Below are 24,075 nucleotides of genomic sequence, written 5' to 3' on the forward strand. Positions count from 1 at the left end.
AAGAGGAGGGAGGGAGACAGAGGAAGTAATGAAGGAAGAGATGGAATAAAGGAAGGAGGGAGGAAGTGAAGGAGGAAGCAAAAAGAAAGAAGGGAGGAAGAGGGGAAATGAAGGAAGGAAGAGAAAGGGAATACGTAAAAAAAATGGATGGAATGAAGGAGGGAGTGAAGAGATAAAGAAGGAAGAAAGTGAGGAAGGAAGGAAGGAAATGGGGAGAAGAGAAGGGAGGAAGGAAGTGGGGAGTGAAGAAGAAGGGAGTGAAGAGACAAAGAAGGAAAGAAGGAAGGAGAGAAGAAGGACGGAAGGAAGGAAGGAAGAAGAAGGACGGAAGGAAGGAAGGAAGAAGAAGGACGGAAGGAAGGGAGGAAGGAAGGGAGGGAAGAAATTGGATAAAGTACAAAGGAAAGGACAGAATCACATAATCCATCCACCCCACCAGTACTGAGAGAGAGAGAGAGAGAGAGAGAGAGAGAGAGAGAGAGAGGAATGAAGAAGGGAGGAGGGGAGAAGAATAACAGACGAAGAAGAAATACGTTATGAAGGAAGGAAGGACGGACCGAATTAAGGTAAGAAGGGAGAGCTTAAGGGAGGAAGGAAGAAAGAATAGGAAGACGGAAGGAAGAGAGAGAGAGACTGAGGGAGGAAGGAAGAAATGAAGGAAAGAAAAACACAACACAAAAAAAACAAAAATAAATAAACAAACGAACGAATAAAAAAGACTAGCGAAGGAAGAAGATAAAGAAAGACAAAAGGAAGGAAGGAAGGAAGGAAGGAAAAAGGTAGGAAGGCAGGAAGGAAGGAGGGAAAGAAGGAAGGAAGGAAGAATTAAGAGAGAGAGAGAGAGGGAGAGATGAGAAGACCGAAAATGGGAATGGGGGGGGGAAGAGGGGAGGAAGATTGATGATGGAAGGAAAATGAAGGAAGGAAGGTTAGAAGGAGGGAAGGAAGGAAGGAAATATGGAGGGTAGGAAGCGAGGGAGGAAGGAGGAGGAGAAGGAAGAAAGAAAAGAAAGAATAAGGGAACGAAGAAAGAACTGAAAGAAATAGGTATAGAAAAAATGAAGGAAGAAGACAGAAATAAGGGTGGAAAGAAGGAAGGAAGGAAGGAAGGAAGCTAGGCGTGAGGGAAGAATGGAGGGGGGAAGGAGGAAAGGAAGAATGGGGGATTGGTAATGATGTCACGTGCATGTGTGTGTGTGTGTGTGTGTGTGTGTGTGTGTGTGTGTGTGTGTGTGTGTGTGTGTGTGTGGTTACTACCGTCATAAAGTCTATCTGTGCTTCATAGTATGTGCGTTTGTGTATGTAAAGCCTATCCCTGTATATCCTGTGTGTATGTGTACGAACGAATGTTATGTATGTATGTATGTAAGTGTATGTATGTATGTACGTATAAATGTCTGTATGTATATATATGTATGTATGTATGTATGTGAGTATGTCTGTCTATAAGTATGTACCGGTATGTATGTATGTATGTATGTGAGTATGTCTGTCTATAAGTATGTACCGGTATGTATGTATGTATGTGTGTATGTATGTGTAAAAATTAAATGAAAAAGGTGATTACGTTTGGGAGTGTTTTTGGTTATATTGTAAGCCGATTATGGACCAGCCTTTGTTGTGTGTGTGTGTGTGTGTGTGTGTGTGTGTGTGTGTGTGTGTGTGTGTGTGTGTGTGTCGGATGTGTCGCTGTATTGGTGTGAGTGAGTGTGAAAGAGAGAAAGGGAGGTAATAGGATAAAGAGATTGAGAGAGAGAGAGAGAGAGAGAGAGAGAGAGAGAGAGCATGAGTGATGGTAATGAGATGTGCGGGTGGGTGTGGAGAAAGAGAGAGAGAAAGAGAGGGAGGGACTTAAAGCAGGTAGGGAGGGAGTGAATGCAAAGGAAGGGAGAGATAGGGGGAGGGAGGGAGAGAAGGATGGAGGGAAGAAAGAGAGAGGGGGGGAAGGGAGGGGGAAAGGTGTAGATTGAGAGGGAGAGAGAGAGAGAAGGCGTGTGGATGTAGTGAAGGAGGGAGAGAGGGTGGGAGAGAGAGAGAGAGAGAAAGGGGAGGGAACAGGTGAGGAGAGGAAAGAAAGAAAGGAGGGAGGGGTGGATAAGTGTAGGAGAGAGAGAGAGAGAGAGAGAGAGAGAGAGAGAGAGAGACGAGGGGAGGAGGCCGCAGGTGAGAGGGAGGAGTGGGCGAGAGGGAGGGAGGGAAGGGGATAGAGTAGGTGTGGCAAGAGAGGGAGGGAGACAGCAGGTGAGAAGAGAGGGAGGGTAAGGAAAGGGGAGTGGAAGGGAGGGAGGGAGGACGGGGATAGAGTGGGTGTAGAAAGAGGGAGAGGGAGGGAGGGAGGGAGGGGGGGAGGAGGCAGGTAGAGAAGGAGGGAGGGAGAGAACAGGTGAGGTAGGAGGATAGAGGTGAGGGAAGGGGACGGGTGGGATGGAGGGAGGGAGGAAGCAGGTGAGCAAGGAGGGAGGGGAGGGGGGGAGGGGAGGGGTGGCACTAACTCCCAGGTGGCACTGTTACTCCACCCAGTGCCAACACTTCCTCTCTCTCTCTCTCTCTCTCTCTCTCTCTCTCTCTCTCTCACACACACACACACACACACACACACACACACACACACACACACACACACACACACACACACACACACACACACACACACACACACACACACACACACACACACACACACACACACACACACACACCCTTCCTTCCCTTTCTCCCTCCATTTCCGTCTTCACACCTTCTCCCTCCCGTCCACGTTTTCTCTCTCCCTCCCCTCCCAAACTCTCATCCTCTCTCTCTCTCTCTCTCTCTCTCTCTCTCTCTCTCTCTCTCTCTCTCTCTCTCTCTCTCTCTCTCTCTCTCTCTCCTTTTTCCTACATTTTTCTCTCCATATCCCATCCCACACTTTCTTTTTATCTCACTTTCACTCTCTCTTTCCTCTCCATCTCTCGCTTTTCCTCCACACACCCTTTCCTTCCTCCATTATTTTGCTTCCTTTCTCTCCCTTTCTATCTCTCCCTTCCCTCCTCACACTTCCTTCTTCCCCATTCTTTCCTCCTTCCCTTCCTTCCCATCTCTACCTCCCTCTCTCCTCTTCCTTTCCCTCCCTTTCTCTCTCCTCACCCTCTCCCTCCCGTCTCTTTTTCTCCTTTCCTTCCCTCCCTTCCTCCCTCCGAACTCCCCCTCCCTTCCTCTCTCCACACCCTTTCCTTTCCTCCTACTGATTTTTCCTCCACTTTCCTCCTTTCTCTCTCTCTCTCTCCCTACCTTCCCATCCTTCCCTCTCCATCCTTCTCTCTTCATTCTTCCTCTTCCTCTCTCTCCATCCCTTCCCTCTCCTTCCATCCCTTCCCTCCCTTTCCCTCTCTCTTCATCCTTTCTCTCCCTCCCTCTCTCCATCCACTCCCTTCCTTCCCTTTCCCTTCCATTTACTTATCCTTTCATCCCTCCCCCCCCTCTCTCTCTCTCTCTCTCTCTCTCTCTCTCTCTCTCCCTCCCTCCCTCCCTCTCCCTTCCATTTGTTTCTTCTTACATTTCCTCCCTTCTCTCCTCCATCCCTCCCTCTCCCTTCCATTTGTTTCTTCTTACATTTCCTCCCTTCTCTCCTCCATCCCTCCCTCTCCCTTCCATTTGTTTCTTCTTATATTTCCTCCCTTCTCTCCTCCATCCCTCCCTCTCCCTTCCGTCTTCATCCCGTTTATTTCTCCTCTCAGTTACACCTTTCCCTCCCTCCTCTCCCACCCTCCCTCTCCCTCCCTCCCTTTCATCTCCCTCACCACCCCATCAAAGGCTTCCTCACTTTCACACACGTCTTGAGGTTTATTATTTTTCCCCTCCCCCTTCCGCCATCCCTCTCTCCTTTCCTCCATCTATATATTTACCTCCTTCTGTATTTCTCGGACCTTCTCAAGCATAGGCAGTTGTCTTGATTTTTTTCTTTTTCTCCATATTTTCCTCTTTTTTTTTTTTTTTTATGTGAGGAAGAAGGAACCAAAGGCAACGAGCCCGCAAAACTGTTCCTTCCAAGAGAATAACAAAATACAAGAGAGAGCCGAATTCAAGATCCGATCATTTCGAGATGCCTGGACACACTGCGTTTGAAAGACTGGAGATCATAGGAAGTAGGAAATACAGACAGAGGGAGACAGTTCCAGAGTTGACCTGTTGCATTAATGAAGGACTGGAAGTAACGGTTAACTCTTGCATTAGAAAGTTGGATAGAAAAGGGATGAGAGTTTGCTGCTAGACGGGTGGTACGCGCCCGTCGTAGAGGTGGAGGAATGCATGCAGACAGTTCGGAGAAGCAGTGACCATTGAAGTAGCGATAGAAAAGAGATAAAGATGCAACAGTGCGGCAAAGAGACATAGGTTGAATGGAGTCAGTAAGAGGAGAGTTAATGAAGCGAAAAGCCTTTCACTCCACCATATTGAGAAAAGCTGTATGTGGGGAGCCTCCCCACACATGAGAGTTGTACTCCACGCAGGGGTGGATAAAACCCCTGTATAGAGTCAACAATTGTGCAGGGGTAAAGAAGGAACGGAGTCGGCTTAGCACACCTAATCTCTTGGAAGCAGATTTTACAAGAGATGTAATATGATCTTTCCAAGACAAGTTCCGAGTAAATGAAACCCCAAGCATGTTCAAGGATGATGCAGGATTAAGCTGAATATTATTAAACATTAGTGGGTATACCTGTGGAAGATTTTGTCAGGTTGATAGGTGCAAAAACTGAGTCTTGATGCATTAAAAACAACCAGATTAATTTTTACCCCAGTCAGAGATACGAGCCAAGTCAGACATTAGGTGTGCCATAGCCTCATCCCTTGTTTGTTGAAGTAACTGCTGAAATGGACGTTGCGGGAATCGAATGGAAAGGTGAAGGATGGAGTCATCAGCGTATGAGTGGATAGGGTTAGATGTACAGCTTAGAAGGTCATTGAATAATAAAAGGAAGAGAGTTGGTGATAGGACAGAGCCCTGAGGAACACCACTGTTAATAGATCTAGAGAAGAACGATGGTTGTCTACAACAGCGGCTACAGAACGACCAGAAAGGAAGCTAGCGATGAAGGCACAGATAGAAGGATAGAAACCATAAGAGGACAGTCTGGAAATTAAAGATTTATACCAGGCTCGATCGAAAGCCTTTGAGATGTCAAGTGCAATGGCAAAGCTTTCGCCAAAGTCCCGAAAGGAGGATAACCAGGAGTCTGAAAGGTAGGTGAGAAGATCGCCAGTGGAGCGTCCCTGACGGAACCCATACTGACGACCAGAAAGAAGGTTGTGATAGGAAAGATGGTTTAAATTTTTTTAAGAATAGACTCGAAAACTTTTGAGATACAGGATGTTAAAGCAACTGGACGATAGTTAGAGGGTTGGGAATGGTCACCTTTCTTTGGGACTGGCTGAATGAAAGCAAACATCCAGCAAGAAGGAAAGGTACAAGTTGATAGACAAAGGCGAAAGAGTTTGCCTATGCAGGGTGTAAGCACAGAAGTACAGTTCTTGAGAACAACAGGAGGGACCCCATCAGGCCCATATGCCTTGTTAGTACTGAGGCCTGTGAGGTCTTGCTCCTTCCCTCTTAATAATGTGTCGTTCTTTCTTCCTTTCTTTCTTTCTGTTTCATTCTGTCTGTCGTCATTAACTCCTTCAGTACGAGTGGTTTCTTAAATTGAGTAAAATCGCCTCAAGATGACAAGTATAATATTTGGATTTTCTTTATTTTTTTTTTTCCTCTTCAGCCTAAAAAGAAAATCGTCGTGAAGAAGACAAACAATTATTCTAACCTCTCTTTCTTGTTTTTTTTTCTGTTTTCTTTTTCCTTCTCATTTATATTATATGTACTTTTTGTCCATTTTTAAAATTCGATCATGTCTTTGTTTTTATTAATTAACACAGGTCCAGTGACTTTTTTTTTTTCCTTTTTCTTCCTCCTCCTCCTCCTCCTCCTTTTTCTTCTTGTTCTTTTTCTTTTTCTTTTTCTTCTTTTTCATACTATTTTCCCCAACTTAAATTGCCCTCCATTGTAGTGAAAGAATTATTAAAAACTATATCTAACCCCCTCAGTTCGAAAAAAAAAAAAAAAAATCTCGTACTGAAAGAAATCGTCTGAAAATAAGAATAAACTAAAAAAAATTATAATAATCCAGCATGGTGTTTCAAGGATTATTCTGTAAAAAAATCCCGCTTTTTTCCTTGCATTGCTGTCCACTCACCACATGGAGTCCTGGGCCCGTATTCTTTTCGGGTAAAGCTCCCTAACACCTCGTCCTTAGCGATTTAATTTTAGATATGGTCAGTTAATATCCTTTTGTATGTTATTTGTGAAGAGCATGGCAGTAGTTGGAAGGATTTACGTAACACAGAAGAAGACAGTAAGGTGTAATAAACAGATTAAATCGCTTAGGAAAAGGTGTTAGGGAGCTTCCTTAACCGACGAGAATAAGGAAGCTCCCTGTACTTATAAAGTCTTAAGTTGTATTAAAGATTGTTTGTGTGTATGTTTGTCATAGTGCATACACCTAGCAACACTTCACGAGAGAGAGAGTGAAGGGAGGGAGAGAGAGAGGGAGATTTAGAGAGGGTGGGAAGATGCAGGAGAGAGAGAGAGAGAGAGAGAGAGAGAGAGAGAGAGAGAGAGAGAGAGAACTGAAAAGATAAAAAACACAAAACTACTTATGAGAAGGTAACTATACTCTCGAGATGTTCCTTTTCTCTTTCTTTTTTTATCCTGGAAATTGTCTTAAGATCCTTTATAATTGTAGTATAAATGTAGTACTTGGAGTATGGCAAACCAGGTACTTAAGTCGGTATTTTCCCTGGTAGCCGGAACAGACAGGTATTTGCGTAGTAATAATTAACCCCGAAGACTGAACGAGGCCACACCTGTGCAAGAGGGCAGTGTTGCAAATATACCTGGTTATTTTCCTTCGCTGCGTCAGGGTTGAACAGTAGATTACAATATGAAGTACTGTACAGGTAATTAAGTACTGTCGCTGAAATTCGAGGTCAGTAGTAGCCATTTACAAACATGTACTATATATTGTACTCATTTAAAGAAGATGGAGGATTTAGGAGTGGTACTGTAATCTGACGCCTTGTTTGTCGTGATTTTTATTTTTGTTTATATATGTGTCTGTGTTGTCTGTATTTCTCATAGTTCCTTGTTTACGTAGCGACTTTGTTTTGCTTCGCTGTACATTGATTTGTGTATTTGTTTGTTTGTTTTTGTATTTTAAAAGCGATTTACGTGCTTTCACTTTGCTTCATGATTTTTGCGGGTGCAAGTGAGGGTTCTTGAAAAGGAGAGGCGCTCATGACAGAAAGAGCTTATGTATTATTATTATTATTATTATTATTAGTAGTAGTAGTAGTAGTAGTAGTAGTAGTAGTAGTAGTAGTAGTGTTATTAATTTCATCATCATCATCATCAGCAGCAGCAGCATATTCATCAGTATTATCATCATCAGCAGCAGCATCAACATCATCATCATCATCTCATGCTCATATCAATATATTTTTCGTTCTGCTCACTTTATCTGTCTTCTCAGCCCCTCCCAACATCACCTCACCTGAGTCAGCTGTCTTATTTCTTGTACTTTTTCACACATAACCTAAAATTACTTCACCTCCTGTAGCCTGATTTAACGTTACCTAAACTAAAGTAAGATTACCCAACTTCGTGTATTCTGACCTAAATCACTTCAGACTATAACTTCTCTTCGCCTCACTTTGTCTCATCTAACCCAACCGTAACTCAACCACCGGCACCTTCATTTTACTTCACCAAACCTAACCCTAACTAACCTCAGCAAACCAAACCTAACTTGACCTATCCCCAGCGTCACCTCACGTCACCTGTCCTAACCTAACGTCATTTAACCTAACTAACCTCTGCCTCACCTCGTTTCACCTGAGCCCAGATGTAAGGTCTGTGGGCTGGATGACGTCAGAGCCCACCTCCTCAACCCCCCTTCTTTCCTCAACCCCCCCACCTCAGCTCAATACCACAGGCTGTTGGTGGAGGGAGGGGGGAGAGTCAAGACATCTTAAGGGAAGAAGGCAAGATGTTCTTACCTTGCCATTATCTTGACTCTTGAGGGTTGAAAGCGACACTGAAACTCAAGATGTCAGTTCAAGCAAACCCTCAAGAGCCACATAGTTTATTTTTACCTCCACTTGACTTCATCTTGGTCTGGATTTTATAACGAAACCGAGAACTACAGAAAAAAATAAATGCATTCAGCCTACACAACTTCAGCCTTAATAAGAGAAAGTGGGGTAGCGTTGGGCGTGTTGGTAAATTATGCAGAGTAAGAAGTTCATGCACAAGAGTTTACCCCTCCAGTTCTCCCCCTCCAACTTCGGTTTTGATCATTCTAACTCTCCCTGCACATCTTCCAAACTAATTAACCAGCCAGCCACCAGAGGGCCTTCCACACACGTCTAAATCTAGGCCTACGTATCACCCTTAAAATATAAAGCATTCACCCATAAGGAATAAAAACATTGTGTACACAGGCTCTTACTAACTACAAATCAACACTACACTTCAAACCCTCCCTCCCTCCCCCTCCATGCACTATCATTCCCATTTAGTGTTGAGGTGTAGCAATAGATCATCGCTGGAAAAGGATGGTAGTCATGAAGAAGTGCTAGGATGTAGTGCCTTAGTATTGTCATCGTGGGTCATTGAGTTACGTGAAATAAGAGGTTGAAAATCTGGGTCAAGTTAAGGTGAAAAGAGATACCCAGCGACACACACACACACACACACACACACACACACACACACACAGTCCCTACACGCTACACGTACACTTACACCCTATATATAATTCACCTTCTTTTTTAGAGTCACTTTTCGCCAGACAACCCCGAAAGTAAACAAATAACATGCAAGTAACGCCTTCATTGGACTAGAAACTTTATTATTATTATTATTATTATTATTTTTATTATTATTATTATTGTTATTGTTGTTATTACTATTGCTATTATCACCACCACCACCACTACTACTACGATTAATGTTTTTCACTTGTCTTTGCTTCTCTTACCAATACGTTCATGCATACTCACTCACATTCACGTGTCCACTCTCATTGTCCGAAACCCTTCATATTTCACACTGTATTGTGGTTAATTAACACAGTAGGCGCCCTTTATCCGATTTAACAACTGAACATGATTCCATTCAACGCCATTCTGTTATGGAAAAATCAGGCTCAGCTTAACTTTAATCCCACATATTACGGATTTATTTATGCTGGCTGCCTCTACACGGATTTATTCAGCTTAGGTGTGGAGGGTTAATATTCAGTAATCGCTAACTTCTTTTCATTATTTACGCTTTCTTTTTTTTTTTTAGGTATTTTCGTCTCGCTGCCCTCAAGTGATATTAGGAAGCTTAAGAGAGCCACGAGGTGTGTGTGTGTGTGTGTGTGTGTGTGTGTGTGTGTGTGTGTGTGTGTGTGTGTGTGTGTGTGTGTAGCAATTCTACCCCCGACGTTCACATTTCTCACCTTCCTCTCCCAGTCGTCATCCTCCATTCTCTCCATATGCCCAAAACATCTCAGTCTACCCCTCCTCATCGCAACACTCTAATTTACCCGACTTAAGGCAAAATGAGAAGAGGTGTTTCCAAGCAGTTTTAATTAACCTGAGAGTCCCTTGTAGTAAAGTTAATATCTTGGGGAAACACGCCTCCCCACTCACCCTCCCTCCCTTCCACACGAGCGGGAGGGAAGGGGGAGAGGAAGGGGGGAAGGGAGGAAGGAAGAGAAGGTGGGAAAGTGGAGGGAGAAGGGAGGTAAGACGGGAGAGGAAAGGGATAAGGGAGGGAGAGGAAATGCGAAAGGAGGGTTATAAAGAGGAAAGGGAAGGAAGAGAAGGGGAAAGGGATGGAAAAGGGAAAGAGTTTAAAGAGGGGGAAAAAACGAAGGAGAGAGGGACAGACGGGACGAGAAAGGGAGGGAGGAGAAAAGGGGTAGGGGAATGGGAAGGGGAGATGGATGGGTGAAGGGGAGGCGGGGAGAGATGGGACGGAGGTAGGGAAGGGGAAGAGAGGGGAGGGAATGGGAGGGGGAGAGACAGGTAAGGAGACGGAGGAGGGAAGGGGAAAGGGGAGGGGAGAGAGGGGTAAGGAGACGGAGGGGAGGAGAGGGGGAGGGGGTGAGGTGTTGGCTGAGGGTGCGGTGTAATACATAATCCTCTAATACTCTAATATTACTCCCCACGTGTTGGAACCTAAGCTTAAGCGTTATTCACCAGCCACTTATTTTGTCTGCTCATTCATTCATAGGTGGTGGTGTCCATCATCCACTCACTTGATGTAGTGCTGCCTACCTCTTCCTTCACCTTTATCATTCTTTTTCTGTCTCTTCTATTTCTCGCATCTTTCCTGTCACTTTTATTCTTCTTCTTTCCTTTTCAGGTGGCTTTACATTGAGTGACAAGCCTCATGGTTTCCTGTAAGCCAGGGCACCATATACAACGCTGGGTGGTAGCCATATAACCAATCCTTACGTGTTCCCTTCGTGTCAGCAGGTAGGTTGGTGAAGGTTTAGTGTCCCTCCCCATAAAACAACTAAAACAAACGGGCACTCCTTACGGGATTATGGCTACTGGCTATAGATAGATAGATTTATTCATTCATAATGCATTTACTCATTCATTCATATAGGTTCCTGTTCATTCTTTAATTCATTTATTTACACACACATACATATGGTACACACACACACACACACACACACACACACACACACACACACACACACACACACACACACACACACACACACACACCAAATTTATTTCAGGAGTACCGTGTGTATTTTCCGACCCTGTAAGGAGAACAGAGGTGAACAGCGGTGTGAGGCGGTAACAAGAGTAGCGTGAGGGGCGGCGGCGCGGTAAAGAAGGGGTTACTGCGATATTCACCTCCTCCGTCCGTAATGTTCCTGTGTGCGTGTTGAACGTCCATGTAGGCTGTGTGGCGTGTCTGATTTGCATTTACATTCCTCACTGCACCCAATTTCCTCTCTCTCTCTCTCTCTCTCTCTGGTGTTTCATTCACTCTCTTCACTTTAACAAAAAAACAAAAAATCACGCATCTTTACCTCTCTTCGCTAATCTGACCTAAATTGACCCAAGCGCATCGGGGTGAAGGAAAGATTTACCCGCTTGACAAGTCTGACCTCTTTTTAAAAATTTAGCCCTGAAAGTAAAAATAAAATACAAATGACGTCACGGCAGCGAAAGGGTTAAGACGGGAGTGGGTATTTTTGTCTTAGCGCATTCAGACAGGCGACTTATTCATCTTCCTGGTTCTACACATTATTCATCTTCATAGCGATGAATGAGGACTATATTTAACATCTCATAAAGGCTCCTAAGGGCTGAAGGAAATCGTCTGGAGATACTAAGGCGGAGATTGAGAAAAGGTCGAGGGCTTGAAGGAGGTGAGAGGATATACGCGGAGCAAATTAGCCGCTTCAGTACGAGTTCTTTTTTTCATTTCGGTGTTGATTTTACCTGGCGATTTTACTCATTAAGTTGTTTGAGAGGATGACTTGTTTTCCGGATTATTACGTTTATCTATCTATCTGTCTATCTGTCTGTCTGTCTGTCTACCTATCTCTCTCTGCCTTTATCTACTACAGTATTATGTCTATATCAGTCCATTTTGTCAACCTGTCACTCTAGCTATCTCGGTCTATCTGTCTGTCTGTCTATCTGCCTATCTCTGTCTATCTATATCTACCTTTCTATCTGTCTCTGTCTGTCTTTGTCAACCTCTCTCCACCTATCTATCTATCTATCTGTCTGTCTACCTATCTCAGTCTATCTTTCCACGTACCTATCTCTCTGTCTATCTATATATTTTTCTATCTATCTATCTGTCTGTCTCAGGGGGGTGGGGGCAGCGTCTTCCCTCAGCTGAATAAAATCGCCTAGTGGTAGTCACGATGCAGTACCCAGTTAATTCCACCCCTTCACATCGGTGACGCATATTTTCAGTGTAATCCTCCTATCCCCAGACGATTTTATTCAACTTTAGATGGATTTTTTGGAGGGATTTTTTGAAGGAATTTTTAGGGATTTTAAAGATTTTGGGGGGGAATTTTTTGGATGTAATTTTGGGGATGATTTTGGGGAGGGATTTCTTGAAGGATTTTTAAAAGGGATTTTAATGATTTTTTGGGGAGGATTTTTTGGAGGGAATTATTTGGCGGGATTTTTTTTTTTTGAGGGATTTCATGAGGGATTTTTGAGATTTTTTTGGGGGAATTTTTTGGAGGTAATTTTTTGAGGGATTTTTTGGGGGATTTTTGGAGGGAATTTTTAAGGGATTTTTTGGAGGGAATTTTGTGGGGGATTTTTGGGAGAGAATTACTTTGGGAGGATTTTTTTGGAGGGAATTATTTGGTGGGATTTTGGGGGGATTTTCCGGAGGGATTTTTTTTGTTTAGGCGGGAATGGGTTAATTAAGGCCTTATCCAACCCTCCTTTAGTTTGGGGAAAAAATCTAGGTGAATAAATTTGTTTATAAGTAGCATGAAAAAAAAAAATAAGTCATCGGGTGGAAGGGGTTAAGGAAAAACTTACGATTAAATTTCCTCGTAAGTAACATTTTATTTTTTTCATTTTTTTTATTTTTTGTTTTATTGTTTTTTATTTTTTTATTTATTTTTTTTTTATTTTTTGTTTATTATTAATTTATTAAATTTTTGTTGATTTTGTTTTTATTTTTTATTTATTTATTTATTTATATTTATTTGTGTTTATTTTCTTTACTTCTTCTCACTGAATCTTACGTGTTTGAGCTGGCAGTCTTACATACCTCTACTTCATCCTGCAAAAAAATAATAATAAAAAAAATCTTACAACATACCGGGGTTCAGTGGACATATTAGTGGCTTCAGCTGCCGTAACAGTTCTTCCTGAGCGATTTATTTTGCATGTCACATCTCAATATCCTCGGGTAATTGATGCAGATAAAACGAGATAAACGAGATAAACAGCATGCGGGGAGATGTTAAGGTATAATTTGGAAACGAAATCGCCAAGGAAGAGGTGCAGGGGCGCTTACCTGTCCCACGGCTGTGTGTGTGTCAGGTGAACGCGACCCAGCCTAACACCGCACCTGCCTTGACCCTGTATGACACGCGCGTTTGTTAGTTATGGCGCTTGTGTTGTGTTGTGTTGTGGTGTGATGTGGTGTGCTGTGTTTTAGTGTGGTTTGGTGTGGTGTGGTGTGGTGTGTTGTGTTGTATTATTGTGATGTGTTGTGTTATTGTGATGTGGTGTGTTGTGTTTTGTTGTGTTGTGTTGTGGTGTGGTGTGTTGTGATGTAGTGTGTTGTGTTGTATTGTGTTGTATTGTGTTGTGTTGTATTGTGTTGTGTTATTGTGTTGTGTTGTTATGATGTGGTGTGTTGTATTGTGTTCTGATGTGATGTGTTGTGGTGTTGTGTTGTGTTGTGCTGTGTAGTGTTGACTTTTGTATCGCATTTGGTATTGGTCTGTGTTGTACCGTATTGTGTTAAAGGCCGACAGTTACCACACACAGCATCATCCCTCAGTCTATAATTGGCACAGTGACAGGGCAGGAGTGGTCTGCCGTGCTCACATCAAAGGCCACAGGTCACATGAGGTCACAGGTCAGCTTGGGTCGCGGATCTAGGGTCCAAGGTCAAATGTGGGTAAAGATCAATATTTGCGATAAAAATAATGCCATTGGAACATTATATATATATATATATATATATATATATATATATATATATATATATATATATATATATATATATATATATATATATATATATATATATATATATATATATATATATATATATATTATATATATATATATATATATATATATATATATATATTATATATATATATATATATATATATATATATATATATATATATATATTTTTTTTTTTGGGGGGGGGAATGCTTTGGACACCTCTTAATAACTCTCTGTGTATGTGTGTGTGTGTGTGTGTGTGTGTGTGTGTATGTGTGTGTGTGTGTAAGATATAACCAAACTTTACACACAACCATACAGGAAGTTTCTCGACCACCTCCACCGCTAGGGAAAAAAACATTTGATATTATTACATTTGAATATTATACCACGTCCTCCTTCCGCCCGCTTCCCCTCTCATTTTCCCTCTCCCAAATCCTCCCCTCTTCCCTCCAGGCCTCTCTCTTTCCTCCCCTTCCCTCCCAGACCACTACACCCTCCTCATAAATATCCATCTCTAACATAAGATTTTTTTCTCATGCTCTTACCACGGTGACTCACATAGACGTCATCCAGAAGTTATTTTGGTGACAGACTATTCACGTGTTTGTCTGTAGGATTACTTGTGTGCAGGATTTCAGGCGGATTTTACGGTCTTAGCGGAACAACGTCATCTGGGGCCACGTAGGATTAAAAAAAAGAAGAAAGAGAGAGAAAAAAATAGAGGTAGAAAAAGAAAAGAAAGAAGCGAAAGTTGGTTTAGTGTGGCGAAAATGTTAAAGGAAATGTTATTGTTGTCTTTACTGTAAATAAAACTTTCTTCTTGTAACTTTTTATGATGTTTGAAAAAGGCCTCCCCCCCCCACCCACTTTCCTCTCTCTCCACCCTCTGCATTCCTTCTCACACCCTCTCTTTCCCTCTTCCTTATCCCCCCACTCAGCCCTTTTCACCCGTTCTCACTCCACTCCCATGCCCCTCTCACTCTCCCTCCTCCCGACTATCTCCACCCCTATCATATCACCCCACACCCTTCTCACCCCACTCCCACTCTCTCCCCCCTGTCCCCTGCTCCCCCCACCACCACTACCTTCTACACCCCTCTCCCCCCCTCTTCCCCTGCCCTCTTCATCCCTCCCTCCTGCACCCCCAACATCACCACTTTCGGAACTTGCGTCAAAAAGAACCTTATGAGTTTTATTGTAGCCATCAGGGAACTTTGACAGTTGGGGTAATAATCATGGATAAAAAGTATATATGATAACTTACGACATGTATTTTCCAGGAACATCCCCGAATTTGCTTTTTTTTTTTCAGAATTATTATTATTATTATTATTATTATTATTATTATTATTTATTATTATTATTATTATTATTATTATTATTATTATTATTATTAGGAGGAGGAGGAACACCCTGAGGTGGTTTGGCCATGTGGAGAGGATGGAGGGTGAGAGACTGACGAGGAGAGTGTGTGTGTGAGGTGGAGAGGGGGAGAAGGAGGGGAAGGCCGAGGATGAGATGGAGGGGTGGAATGGAGAGGTATATGAGAGAGGGGGGGGGTGAGTTGGGAGCAGGGCAGTGAAATGGCGGGGGACAGGGCGACGTGGAGGCGATTTGTTTATGGCCACTCCGTACGGATTTAAGGCTTCTGGTAATAGATAGATGGATAGATTATTATTATCGTCCTCTTTTTAGCAAGGCGAAGGGGTAATGTTTTTGCCCGCTTCTGTGTGTGTGTGTGTGTGTGTGTGTGTGTGTGTGTGTGTGTGTGTGTTCCCATTATATCATGAACGGCTTGAGCTATCAACATGAATCCTTCAGGGTATCAATATATATGGCCAAAATCTTGGACGAGTTCGAAAATGGGCACTCGGGGTCAAGGTCAAGGTCACCAAAATGGCTGCCAAAGGTCAACTAGTTTTAGTATGGATTGGCTATTTGTGAAACGCTGTAACTGAATTCCGTAGAGTTTTACGAATTTTCTTCACATTTCGTTTGTAAGTAGCTTGTAACTTGGCCAACAGCATATTCTGGCGGGCGATTAACATTCGGCTCCCGAATGGTTTTTTTCATTATTATTATTATTATTATTATTAGTATTAGTATTAGTATTAGTATTACAAAGAATCACGAGAGGATTTGGACGTGAGAAACATACCATCATTCTTTACTACGATCCATTGCCGTGTATTTACTGCCATCACCAGACACTGTTACCTTACTTGGGGTGGGATTTTCGACCTTCTTGGGTTAGATAGAGGTTTCATTAGTCCATTAATCAAAACAGTCAGCCATAGTATTAGTAAAACCGTCAGGAGGCAGTAGGTGTAACGAAGGAAACACATCAAGGTACTGAAGCAGCTAAACCCCATCCCCATTAACCCTTCCGCCGCTGGAGACGCACTTTGGGATATTTATCGTAAGTCCAACTGAGAAATTTTCGCAGCTAAGAAGTCAGAACACCACGAATAACAGTTTAATTTTAACAGGCAAATACGCTTCTTCTTCTTCTTCTTCTTTTTTTTTCCTGCCAGCCATCACTACGGAGGATTTTTTTTTAACTGATAAAATTTTTCTAGAGGTAGGAAGATTGTACTTAAATTTAAAATGGTTATTAGAGGAAATATTTCTACTCTTAAGTCCTGCAAATAATTCACAGGTAAATTTAATTCGTCTACGAGCAGTCGGAATAAATGAATGAAGCGAAGGAGGAACAGGAAAATGATGGTGATGATGATGATGGTGGTGGTGGTGGTGGTGGTGATGATGATGATGATGATGATGATGATGATGATGATGATGATACAAGAATCGACCTAGTATATTCTGCTACATCTGTTTGCAACCCTGCTATTGGACGTAACTATTTTTTTTTTTTAACAAGTCCCCTTTGAGCTACTATCACCTTTAGCCACGGGACGTCATGTACAACGTAAATTAGACCTGTTACTAGACGATTTTATGAAGATTAGAAAGAGACCCCTTGTAGTAAAGGAGTTGACGAAGCCTTTACCAAACTCCTCCAGTTGAAAGTCACTCCTAAAATGATTACAGTTGTGTGAAAGCAGGAAGAGTAAAATAAAAGACGCGGCATCTAGTAAACTTGTTGCATAAAACGTGAGAGTGTCCTTGTGTGGTGCAGCCAAACCCTGTGCCGCGGTACTTAAAATAAAGGTGAGGAAGTGGGTGGGTGGTATATGATAGTGTGAGGCACTTACTTGTAGAATGTAAGAGTCCTGTACAGTAAGTAAACACATCAAAATACCTCACTTAACACTTTGATGGGGCAAAGGCGAAACGACAGGCAGTATGCAGTAACCCTTTCCCCCTCAGAGAGTCTTGTGTTTAAATTTAATTATCTTTTTATTTTCAAACGACGGACGATTTCCCTTAGCTATTAAGGGACCTCTAGGGCTGAAGGGGTTAATATTATTTTCCCTGCCGTCAAACAAATATATTCACCTGGGATGCAAGAGTGATATAAACAGATTGACCAGCATTTTCTCGTATACTTAATTAACCCGTAGATATCGCGAGTGTTCCCAGGGGCGAGTAAAATCGTCTGAAAATCATCTGGCGCTAGAGTAAGACAGAATAGTCGTCAGTCTGTTTGCAAGGCGTAGCTGATGTGAAATGCGAAAGTGGTTAACCCTTAAAAAATGGATGGAAAATATAATCCTTGGTGTAGACAGAGAATCATGTGGCCAGGTGAGGATAGAGAGAGAGTGATATTGACTGACCTGCCTGAAGTTCTGTGTGCAGGAGAGGAAGAGGATGTATGAGTTGAAGACGAGTCCGACCAGTGTGACCACCACCAGTACACTACCCCCAGCCACCACCACCACCACCATGCTAGGCACCACACTCCCGCGATGCCCCCAACCACTACCACGGCACGGCAGGCAATAGGTCCGCTGTCTCTGCTCTGTTTTCTAGTTTCTCGCGCGTCACAAACATTCTAGGATAACACTCCCCTGGTAACACACTTTTCGGTTCTGTTTCTTTGCTGTTTTTAATTCTTTTCATGCACTGCAAACATTCTAGGATCTCCTTGTCTAAGTTTTCGTCTAGGGTGTTGTTTTTTCTAGGTGGTTACGTCTCTTTCACCACCACCACCACTGTTCTAGGGCAACACTTTCTAGACCCCTTCTCCTGTGGCAAGCAGTCCTTTCTCTGTACACTTTTTCCAGGTTTATCACAGCCACAGACATCCTTCCATCACTGTTTCTTGGTAGTTTCTTTTCCTGGTAGTTTCCTAGATGTCTTAATTTTCTAGGACGTCTTCTAATTGTTCAAAGACTCACACCACTTCATAGCTGCCTTTCCTGTGAGTTCTAGATTTTTCTTATAACTTCTCGATCTTATAGCACCATCGTGTCTAGGACCAGCATCAATTCCTAGCTCTCTTTCTCCCGTGTTCTCGGCCTTCCTAGTAGCCTCTCTCTCTACTAGGACCACCACACCAGGGCTAGGTATTCTAAGCACTACCTAGATTCATGATCGTCTTAGAAGGATTTGTTAAGCAGACGAGGACCATCACGTCTGGGAATTTCTTTGGTTTGAGGTGTGTGTGTGTGTGTGTGTGTGTGTGTGTGTGTGTGTGTGTGTGTGTGTGTGTGTGTGTGTGTGTGCGTTTTTCTTCTAGGACATCATTCTCCTTACACCTGTCTGGTACTTTCTTAGGCTTTACTATATTTTAATTGTACTAAAACACCTAATACCGTTTTTTTTTTTTCGCGTTTTATGTTTTAATTTTTTTTTCTTTGTGAGGTGTAGCTTCTTCCTCCTAGCACCACTTCCTCCCAGCAGCTGCCATCACTACTTCCTGGTTGTCTGGCTGTCTTGATCTGGGTCTTTCTTGTGTTTGTTTTCGTGTCTACTGTCCTTGTCTGGGTCTTCTTGTCTTGATTATTTGTTTTTTCCTTGTGTTTCTTTGTCACTTTTAGGACCGCATTGTCTTTGCTTAGTTATTCTGTTTTTCTCATTTTCTTCTTGTCTTCCTCTTGTTCAGGCCTCCTTCTTGTCCTTGCTTTCTTCCCCTCTTTCTTATCGTTCTCTTCTTTCCCTCCTACTCATTTTCATTTCTTCTCGACTTCCTTCCTTCCTTCCTCCCTTCTTGTACTCTCTACTTCTGTCTGCTTTAGTGTCTTTCCTCCTTCTTTCCTTCCTTCGTGTTCCCTTTGCTTCTTCCTTCCTTCCTTCCTTTTTGTTATCTGTTTTACCCCTTGTTCTCTTCCTTCCTTCCTTCCTTCCCTCCCTCTTTATTTCTTTCCCCCTTCCTTCCTTCCTTTCTTCCTTCTGAATTTCTTTTCCTTCCTTCCTTCCTTCCTTCCTTCACCCTACGCCTCAGTCCTTCCTATCCTCCACTTCTCCGTTTTCTTCGGTCTCGCCATTTTCTTTAGCCTTCCCTTCTTCCTTCTTTATTCTCCTTCTTCCTCTCTTCCTCCATCATCCTGCAAAAGGAAGGAAAAAAACTAGGATTAATTGTCATAAGAAAAGCAGTATCGGCTTAATTAGTACTGGGAAAAAAACATGGAATTATTTGATTGTAATTACTATGTGAAAAACAGTATGGCGGATTAATATGCATGTGGAAAAAAAAATTGTTCCAAACTCAATATTTCTTGTTTTCTGGAATATAATTATCTGTCTATCTGTTGTCTGTCTGTCTGTCTGTCTTTCTGTCAATCTGTCTGTCCGTCTGTCTATCTCTGTCCGTCTGTCAGTCACTACGAGTCTTTTTGTATATCAATATCTGTCTGTGCCTCTCTCTCTGTATCTATCTGTCTGTCTATTTATCTATCCATCCATCCATCTATCTTTCTATAACTATCAAGAGTATAGGGACCCTGGAGTAGGCCACTCATCCCAGATACTTAATGCTAAAGTGACCAGTCGCCCAGTCCTGAGCAGCATTAAGCGAACAGTAAACCCAACCCACCCCTCAAACGAAAACCCCTCACAGACCACAGTCAATCGGAGCGTCTAAATCCACTACACCACCAGGCTACTTTAATTCCCCGTTCTCCTTTACTTTTCGTCCAAAACTAAAAAAAAAAAAAGGAAAGAGGAAAAGAAATAGAAAATGGATGTAGCCAGACCTGAAAAACTTGAATTATGATGCGATTAAAGCTTTTTCATTTTATTATTATTATTATTATTATTATTATTATTTGCTGTTAGGTAAGGTTGTTTTTGAAGGGGTGTGGTGTGGATTTGGAGGAGGAGGGGAGGAGAAAGAAGAGGTTTGGAGGGTAGGGGGAGAGGGGGGTTTGGAGGGTAGGGGAGGGGAAGGGAGAAAAGGTGTGAGGGATTTGAGGTGAGAGAAGGGGAGGAGAAGGGAGAGCAGGGAGGGATTTTGGAGGGGAGGGGAAGGGAGAGGAGAGAACAGAGGGAATTTGGAGGGAAGGGAAGGGGAGAGGAGATTTGGAAAGTAAAGGAAGGGAGGAGAAATGGAAGCTTGAATGTGGAGGGGAGGGGAGAAAGGGGAATTTGGAGGGGAGGGGAGGGGAAGAGAGGAGAGGAGAGGGGAAGAGAGGGGAGGGGAGGGGAGTGCAGGTGGTATAATATTCAGATGCAATAATACCAGGCGGGAGTTTTCCTTGTTGCGAAGACTGTCCACAAACTTTATGTGAGTTAGGCCAGGTTACACACACACACACACACACACACACACACGTTCTCTCTCTCTCTCTCTCTCTCTCTCTCTTGTTTGGGGTGGTGATGATGATGATGATGATGAAGATGGCATATGGTATAACAAGGGAGGGAAATGGTATATGCTCTTTCACGCCTGAGAGAATCACACCTAAACCATACAAGGGACGCTCCTAGGACTCAAGACCCAAGGAAGCGACACTCATTCCAGGCAGAGTCTAAGAAATACAGCCTCATGTCCTTCCCAATTCCCAGCGTCTTAGGGCCACAAATACCGCTTCTTTTGAGGGGCTGGATGTCTTAGAGGGGCGATTGGGCACGTTCCTGTACTTAGACTGTGATTGGAGGAGATTGGAGGGTACGGATGGGTTAGGCAGAGAGATTGGTTGATTGGGGAGGGAGGAGGGAGGGTAGAAGTTGTTTGGGGGTAAGCAAGGGGATTAGCAGGTGAGTGGAGAAGGGGGATTGGCAGAGTAAGTAGTAGGATTAGTTGACAGGAGAAGGTGAATGGAGATTGAGGGGGTAAGCAGAAGGATTACTGTAGTTGTGAGATAGAGATGAAGGGAGTTGAAGGAGTATGCAGAAAGAGTAACTGTGAGGAAGAGAGGTCAGGTGTGTTGGGATTCACCAGGACAGTCAGGTGTGTGTGTGTGTGTGTGTGTGTGTGTGTGTGTGTGTAGGCATGTTTACGTAGTGGATAAGTGATAGAAGAGGAAAGGTAAAAGATAATGGTAAACAGACAAGAGTGAAAGAGAGCGAGAGATAGACAGACACTGGGAATGAAAGTGAAAAATTAAATCCGATGAAAAAAAATGTGTGTGTATGTGTGTGTATGTGTGTGTGTGTGTGTGTGTGTGTGTGTGTGTGTGTGAGAGAGAGAGAGAGAGAGAGAGAGAGAGAGAGAGAGAGATGCAGCAAATTAAATCACATACACAATCAGCACCAGGTCATTTACTCCTATCACCGTCAATTACATCACTGATTACCCAGAAATTATTTATAGAAGCAATTCTGTCCTCAGGCAGATTGACCTTGTAATTAACGAAGGGGAGTGTGTCTTTTTAATTGCCAGAGTTATTATTTTTTTTTTCATCTCTAAAAATAATTCTAATTCAAGGATGTGTTTTTTAAGTTATTTCTCTCTCTCTCTCTCTCTCTCTCTCTCTCTCTCTCTCTCTCTCTCTCTCTAATTAACTCAGTCCACATGGAGTAAGCGTCCAGGTATTGACAACATTATCAACACAATTAAATTCTGCCTCATAATTAATACTATGGTAATATTATAATAAGCTTACTGACACGCATAATTAAACGCAACGCTGACCCGGATGGACGGAGGAAAGGTCACAAGGTCAGGCTAGGTCAAAAGGCTAAAATAGGTTAAAAAGTTATCGTATTGGGATGGTCAAAATGTCAAAGGTTTTAAATTTAGGACGGAAGGTTGAAATAGGTCAGATGGTCATGTTATATTAGGTCAAAGGTCATGTTAGGTCAAAAGGTCATGCTAGGTCATTAGGTCATAAAGTTTTGTCACAAGATCATATTAGATAGAAAGTTCAGAATAAGTCAGAATGTTATGTTAGGTCAAAAGGTTGTTAAATAAAGACCAGGTTAGGCCGGGTCAGAACTCAAAAAGGTCACGTTGGGTCAAAAGGTAAATTTAGGTCAAAACTAAAGCAGATCAGGTCAAAAGAAAAAGTTGGGGCAAAACCTCAGAAAGATCAGGTCAGGATGAAAAAAGTCGAGGTACAGTAGGTTGAGAAATTGGTGGCGGGGAAAAACAAAAACAAAACAAAAAAACAAAAAATAGGTCAGCCTTGTAGTACGTGGCGGGTCAAATTAAAATCAAAGAAGTGTTTTGGGTAAGGTCAAGGGCAAGGTCAAGGCTGAGGAGATGGCGGCAGAAAGGTCAGATGTTGTATTAAAGTTGACCTAGACTGGCCTAACCTGAATGTGTGCCGTGTCATAAAGGAGATATCGAATTACTTTACACATTAACTGCAAATCAGATACATATAACATTTCAATTATAGTAATGATCGTGAGTATAATATATTTTTTTTTTAATATCATAACTACGATTATTGATTATTCTAAGTAGGCTAGACTTTGCAGATGATGATAATAATAATAATAATAACAATAAAATTAATAGTAATAATAATAATAATGATAATAATAATAATAATAATAAAAGGCCATAATGCAGTATAATATCGGGTGGGCCAAACACCTTTTTATAACGTATTGTAAGTGTCCTTCTACACACCGTACATGCCAACCATCGTCTTGGTGTTGGCATAAGCTTCTTGCCAACTCCTTAGCAATGTGTGGGAGGCAGAAAGGAAACGTCATAATGGCGTGGCCGTCTTACAACAATAACAATAATAATAATAATAATAATAATAATAATGATAATAATATCGAAAATAATAATAGTAATAATAATAATTAATAATAGTAATAATAATAATAACTAATTCTGAAGTTGCTGAAGCAGTATTCAAAGACATCCACGGTCCAGATGATAATTCTTTTGTTATCAGTGTTGACCAAATATTAAGGGACGTTTGGTATGGGAAGCGAACGAAAACCCACAATATTTGACGATAACTTATTGAACAGTTTTGACCGCTTATTAGCCTGCATGCCACATTGTAGAGCGCAGTCGACAGCCATGGCTTGTAACACACACACACACACACACACACACACACACACAGTTGATATTTTTCTAGTGAGCCGTTATGTTCGTTATGGCGGATGGACATTTGAAATGTGATAACGAATGCTTGTTTTGAATTTAAATGCAACGTAAAAAGCACGTGAGTGAGAGCTTGTTAAGGCGATGAGTGTTGTTCGGTGAAAGGTGCTTTGTTAGTGGAATCATGTTTTTTAATGACATGTTTTGATATTCTCTCTCTCTCTCTCTCTCTCTCTCTCTCTCTCTCTCTCTCTCTCACACACACACACACACACACACACACACACACACACACACATATATATATATATATATATATATATATATATATATATATATATATATATATATATATATATACCGTATATGAATATATAAAATTATCATCATCTGTAGTAGTCCTGGTAGTAGTAGTAGTAGTATTAGTAGCAGTAGTAGTAGTAGTAGTAGTAGCAGTAGTATCAATAACCTTCAGAGTTCAATAACTACACGAATCACGACATATTCCTCTAACCTTTCCCATCCACATCAACACCACAAGCCATAGCACACGGTAGCCTTATTTTATCTTCGGCCTTAAATGCCAAGAGAAATGTCACCAGATTCAGAGATACACGGAGGGGAAAAGCGTCTCTATTCAAATGTTCAAAAAAAAGGAAAACAGTCCCGTGAATGGTCCGTTAGGGTGATTCGTTAGGACCGTTATGTTCGTTACGACCGTTGGGGCTTTTGAATTCGGATGTTTTGAAATGTGGGTTGTGTCGTTCGGCATGGATGCATGTTTTGTTGTATGGATGTTTGTTTGGGCTTCCCTGTGTGTGTGTGTGTGTGTGTGTGTGTGTGTGTGTGTGTGTGTGTGTGTGTGTGTGTGTGTGTGTGTGTGTGTTTTACCAAAAAAGACATTGAAGAAAATACATGGAAAAGTGTATACGTATGGAGGGAGA

General features: G+C 42.2%; 1 protein-coding gene across 1 annotated transcript in view; it reads right to left on the minus strand.

Annotated features, from left to right (window-relative positions):
- The window catches only part of LOC145402270 (uncharacterized), a 101,655-nt gene extending 83,717 nt beyond the window's left edge, over positions 1-17,938 (minus strand). The window contains exon 1 of the mRNA XM_080274397.1: positions 17,511-17,938. Within this exon, the coding sequence (XP_080130523.1) occupies positions 17,511-17,621 (111 nt within the window). The 5' untranslated portion in view covers positions 17,622-17,938. The remainder of the gene's footprint in view (positions 1-17,510) is intronic.
- Positions 17,939-24,075: the final 6,137 nt, after the last annotated feature.

The sequence above is a fragment of the Coenobita brevimanus genome, chromosome 57 (genome assembly GCF_032717465.1).
Source record: "Coenobita brevimanus isolate Jiangsu-jjx chromosome 57, ASM3271746v2, whole genome shotgun sequence".
In the NCBI taxonomy this organism is placed as follows: domain Eukaryota; kingdom Metazoa; phylum Arthropoda; class Malacostraca; order Decapoda; family Coenobitidae; genus Coenobita; species Coenobita brevimanus.